The sequence below is a fragment of the Hippocampus comes genome, unplaced genomic scaffold, assembly GCF_001891065.2.
Source record: "Hippocampus comes isolate QL1 unplaced genomic scaffold, H_comes_QL1_v1.1 scaffold355, whole genome shotgun sequence".
In the NCBI taxonomy this organism is placed as follows: domain Eukaryota; kingdom Metazoa; phylum Chordata; class Actinopteri; order Syngnathiformes; family Syngnathidae; genus Hippocampus; species Hippocampus comes.
This window is the reverse complement of record NW_017805284.1, coordinates 30,639-36,509: the sequence shown is the minus strand read 5'-3', so window position 1 is coordinate 36,509 and position 5,871 is coordinate 30,639. Positions and strand designations below refer to the sequence as shown.

At 39.4% G+C, this 5,871-nt stretch overlaps 1 protein-coding gene across 2 annotated transcripts; it reads right to left on the bottom strand.

Annotated features, from left to right (window-relative positions):
* Positions 1-1,266: 1,266 nt before the first annotated feature.
* Positions 1,267-3,874, bottom strand: LOC109516790 (uncharacterized). Of its 2 annotated transcripts, none has more exons than XR_002168413.1 (2): positions 2,762-2,832; positions 1,267-2,700 (listed from the first exon to the last, which is right to left on the bottom strand). XR_002168413.1 is itself a non-coding variant. In XM_019871578.1 (2 exons), exons 1-2 carry the CDS (start codon positions 3,867-3,869, stop codon positions 1,874-1,876), a joined length of 1,026 nt encoding a protein of 341 aa, XP_019727137.1. In that variant the 5' UTR covers positions 3,870-3,874; the 3' UTR covers positions 1,267-1,873. The 2 variants fall into 2 exon arrangements, 1 of the variants encoding a protein (XP_019727137.1); XM_019871578.1 differs by lacking the exon at positions 2,762-2,832 and adding an exon at positions 3,671-3,874.
* Between the last annotated feature and the right edge of the window lie 1,997 nt (positions 3,875-5,871).

Below are 5,871 nucleotides of genomic sequence, written 5' to 3'. Positions count from 1 at the left end.
GGTGTCTTTTATTCGTTCCACTGGGGTTTAGCAGGTGTGTTTATAAAGAGACGAAAATTGTTTGGGGACTATCCCCCACGTTCTAGTTGAGATGGTATAACCCAAGAGGCAAAATGACGCTTGCTACTGTTGTTGCGAGTTGCCATTCGTTCTACTAATTCATTAGTCAAACGCCATCATGCCTTCTGTCGTTATTACACAAACAAAAATCTCTTTACTGTTACTAGTATTAGTGCCTCAATATGGCTACGCTCGTGAAAGCAATACAATGAACTCAAACGCGTCTTCGTTCAATGTTGTCAACTAATATCCGGATTATGCAAATTTTCCTCAATTCTCCGGAGAAATTTTCATAAAAATTTGAAAAACCCGGAATTCCGGGAAAATCCGGAGGACTTTCATCTCTGCAAGAAGATCGGATCTGACAAGGGCTCATGTATCGAGGACACTAATTCAGGACTGAAACTTAAGAGGAATCATGCGTACTACTCCCAAGTACAGACTCAACTTTTCCTTTGTGATGTCGACTATTGTGACTTCATTGTTTGGACACCAAAGGACATGTTTGTGGTAAGGATTGAGCCCAATCCCGAGGAGTGGAAGAGGCTGCTGAATCTGTTATCCAAGTTCTTCGCTGCTGTGGTCCTGCCAGAACTAGTAGGAAAGTTTTACAGTTCAAGACCAGTTCTTAACCAGACAACCACAAACCAGTAAAGCCACAAAGTCTGCTAAACCGTCGAAGAAGCTAAAGAGATTAGACCATCAAAGACAGCTTGATCATCAAAGTGAGACACAAGAGGACCATCTGCATCTGACACCCCTGATGAAAGTCTTAGTCTCTACTGTATCTGCAATGGGGACAGAGACGGAATAATGGTTGCTTGTGACTCAGACGACTGTCCTAACAAACCTTATTAATGGTTCCACTTGTCGTGTATGAAATTACGGAAGGAACCGAGTGGCGATTGGTTTTGTCCTGACTGTCTTGAAGGGAACTTTCTTAAAAACATGAAATGCAAGCGATGAACTCTACCATAACTTTGGATTATTGATCTGTTTGGCTTATGTGCTTCATAACTCTCAATGCCCCCCCATCACCCCCCCTACCCCCCCCCCCCCCCAAAAACACAAAAAAAAAAAACATGTCTGTAGTTTTCCATATTTGGAAAGCCAAGCTGCACTGATGAGTCCTGGTGGGACGAAACGTGAATGTACTCATACCTCCAAAGGTATATGATGATGTGATTGAAAAAATAAAGTAATAACTTGAATATGAGATTTAGTTTCATTTCCATTAGTACGAAATTATTTCTTCCAGAATAAATAACAAAAACATATCTGTAATGTTCTTTGTAAAACATACTTTGCCACAGTATATGTATCACAATACCACTGATAGTTACATATTACACATCAAATAGAATAATGTTTATGCCTGCTTCAATCAAAAGGTACAACAGATGGACATTTGTTAGTCAAGGCACAACACATAAAGACAATCTTGTCCAGAATTGTACACTCATCACCAGGTTTTGAAGTCAGGTAATCTATTGGACAAGTAGCACCAAGGATCATGAATTTATGTCGCACAGTTCCTATTACACACGCCACATGAATCCTGACATTGGCTATTTTCGTTGTCGATTCAACTTCAGTCGCACTCAGCTGTGTTTTCCCTTTCATGAAAGCTGGATATTTAACTTCTGCTACCACAAGTGCTACCACTTCCTGAATGTCAAATCCTCTGCTAGTATGAGATCTCCATTTATAAGGTTATTCAAAAATTTACAGTTAGCTGTCAAGTACTTGTCACTCACTCTTCCACCCCAGCCTTCTGAGATGAAACTGACACTTCCCTGAGGAGTAATCCCTATTAAGCTGTATTATGCTTGTAGTTGAACCAGGTTTGTGCCCTTGCAGTCATGTTGGAAGGTCTGTTGGTGAAAATTTCAAAACAGTCAATAATACAGGTAACTCTGCGACCAAAGTATTTACGGAAAGCCATAGGCATTGTGTCCTTAAGTTCATCTTGCTCCGGCCATCGCACTAAAGGTTGCAGTACATAATACATCAAATTCAGTGTATCCATGAATGCTTTAGACACTGTTGTTTTTGAAACTCCAAACCTGTAACTGAGATCTATAATTGGCATATTAAGTCTTAATCTCATCAGGGTGAGATTTTGAAATTTGTTCAAAGTTGAATTTCTATTTTCACTCATTTCAGGAGCCAAAAGATTGAACAGTGCCATTAGTGTCATAAAACTTGGTAACCCGGTGTAATATTTAACTTTATCATTGTCATTTTCAAAGTCCTCTGGCAAGTTTGCCTTCATCTTATGCACTATGCTCTTCAAACACTCATTTTGTTTTGTCAATGGTTGGTTTTCTTTCTTCAGCTGAGAAATTTCTTCATTTGCCAAATCCAGCTTCTCAGCATCAGACAATTCCTCTTCCACCTCACGTACCTCTGGTAATGATTCTTCTGTTTCCACTGGTAAATCAGCTCTACTGTCAGCTTGCAAGTATGTGCTGAGTTCCAAAAGACTCATAGCGGCTTCAGTCTTTTTCCTTGCATCTTTCCTGTTTAGAAGTCTCTCATGTCTGATAGCAGCTTTTGATGGTGATCTTGGAGTTTCATATCCTAATAGTTTGCTTGGTGCCCAATCGGGATCAGTTTCATCATACAAGTGAGGCTTTCCTGAAATGCAAATATTAATATTAACTATTTATAGCAAGAGGGATTGCTTTAGCTTACTCACAGTGGAATAACATTTAATTAGAATGTATACCTTACACCAGGCTAGTTACATTTTTCTTCTCATGTAGTGCATTATATAGTTGTTGGAATAAATGTAATTCTGTTATCCCATATTTACTCTCTGTGTAACTTTAAAACCTGTTTCAGAGTGATACCTCGCAAATACCTCATATACAACGGGGTAGGTTGATAATGGTGACTTGTCGGACTGGGAGAGCTCAGGCTGCTCCTGTTCTAGCTTTTAAGACAATATCTTGTTAAATGAACGGCTTCTGGTCAAATTAACTGTTGCTTGTGAGAAGATAACATCAACCCCAGGACAAAGTCTAGTTTGCTTAGTGCCCAATCGGGATCAGTTTCATCATCCAAGTGAGGCTTTCCTGAAATGCAAATATAAATATTAACTATTTACAGCAAGAGGGATTGCTTTAGCTTACTCACAGTGGAATAACATTTACTGTAATTAGAATGCATACTGTACCTTACACCAGGCTAGTTACATTTTTCTTCTCATGTAGTGCATTATATAGTACCAGTGCTAAACTCTAAAAATCATATTAATTTATAAATACACAAATATAATATAAACATAATTTCTACTACTATTATCCATATACCAGTATATAAGAAATAGGGAAATATGCACTATGCCATGACACGACACAAGGAGAATGACAATGTACACGGTGTACCATGTGCACATTATGCATTTCGATCCGAATACGTGCCATAGCACTCTGTTTTTCATGTTAACATTATCTATTATTGCCTGATACATTAACTCTATAACTATGACGAAGTTTTGTTTACATAGCCGATATGAAGTGATCAAAACACACACAAAGTTGGTCGTAATTTTTCACATCAGAACGGTTGATACCAGCAAGCCACTGTCTTCTACGTCGCTCACTTTTCTTTTCTGCCGCCTCTCCTTGGCCTTTCGTAACACTAGGAATGCGATAAAAACTCTTTTTATCCCTCCCACCTCGGTTGTGACAGTTGACAATAGCACATGTCAGTGGCATATTCTTGGATGAATGAACATTCACAATAGACTTCGTGTATGGCTTGTTTATAACAGCCCTCCAATATGGCCGCTGGTAGTGCATTGTGGGTAATTGCGAAAAGGACGGAGCCCTCTATTGACAGATGTCTGTGCTGCTCAACTACCCATGTCCAAAAAGATAATTTTGCACTTTCTGTAGTTAAAAAAATGTTTTCTGAATCACATTTGCAGGTCTAGTGGTTGAGCCCATGGTGTCATCGTGTTGCCACGGCATTGTTGGCTGCAGGATCTGCATTGAACAATGGCAGAAAAATTCTACAACTTGCCCAAAATGTCGAGGGGATGAGTTTGACCTCAAAGTGCAAAAACTCTCCGGACTGTGTGATTCATTGGCTGTGCTGGAAAACACACTGTACTAGTTAAACTATACAGTATATAGTCATGCTGTGAATTGTTGAAGGGAGCGGGCCTGCTGAGGATGAGCCCTTCTTCGAGAAGCTTTTCTTCATGGCCCCTGTCATCGACCCACAGTACATGCTGGAGTGGGTGGATGATGTCAGTATGCCAACGTGGTCTCTCGATGAAACGGAGGAAAAGAGGAGAAGTGTAAAGGAAACCCTGAAAGGTATCATTCAAGATGTTCAGAGCAATTCCATGAGAATCGCTCAGAGTATGTAACATGAATAACATAAGATTATCTGCTGAAATATTCTTTTAGAAGAATTTGGTTCAAAAATGTATTTACTGTACTGCTTTTATTTGTTTGATGCAAAACTAATGATAATCTTTAACAATTTTAGGATGAGTACTTAACGTTACTCACGTCACATACTTTAAAAAATTCTCATGGAATTACCCTTCAGTTATTTTGTTAATTAGGCTCCAGGCTGTAATTGCATATTCAGCAAGACTAAATGTCCATGGTTGCAAGAAAATTAATTATATTGAAAATTATTCTGTTTGTATTTGTGTGTGCTTACAATCAATGCTATTACTAATTACTTTACTCTTGATTTTGCACATATCTCTAACTATTACCAGGATCTTTAAATGATAGTAATACTTCATTCTTTACAAGTAATCATTTAAATTATTTATTATTAATAATTTTTCAAAAACAATGTGTATCCAAGCTGCTTCACCTAATTAGGATGAAGAACCATGGTATTCCTTGATATTCTTTGGTGGACATGATGGAAGTAAAATGTTCTGATTGTTGTATCCATTGTCTCTTATTTTTATTTTCTACTCCCATAGCGGCCAAATACAAGCAGAAGAGAAAGCGAGCAAAAAGTGGTGGCAAAGAGAGTCCACGTGCCCAGTTAGCATCTGGAGAACGAGGTGGCGGGCGAGGAGCCGGTGGCATTTTGGAGACCTGGTGGGATGGCCAGTGTGAAGTATCCTGCTTTGTTGTTGCTGGCGCAGCATATCCTACCGGTACCTGCGAGCAGTGCCCCTGTTGAGAGAGTTTTCAGCAGGGGGGGGGCGTTATCATGCGGCCACACAGGGCACGGTTGTCAACAGAAATGCTGGAAGTGTTGATGTTTTGGAAATGTAATGAAAATGTGTTGGTGCTGTAGTAGTATTAGTAGTTGTTGTGTAATGTGTACAATAAAAGGCTGGGAAACTGACTGTGCTCATTGCCGTTTATTGTCAGTCGCAACACTTTTATATCCACGCTTTCCGGCAATTCAACACTTTACGGCCGTCACGGCCGTAACATCGCGCGGTCATAACATTACCCTGTGGCTGTAGTTGCATGCCACAGTAGTATTAGTGGTAGTGGGAATAATAGTAGTACTCAGAGAATGTTTAGAGATTACCGCTTTTTCTGCAGTCAGTGATTGACTCCTATGCAAAGTCATTTCTCAACATGTCTTCCGTGCCATGTCATGCATGTTGAGTGTTGATTTACTTCATATTAAGAAACTACTGCACTAAAACTTTAATTCATAAATGTATATCATATGCTTTTTTTTTTCTCAGTATAAATAACACGTACCCTGACTGTTCTACTCTTTGAATAAAAACACTTCATTCCAGCGTTAGGGAGTGACGGGTGCTAGGAGTTATGGTGGAGGGGTGTTGCAAATCATGAAGACCTG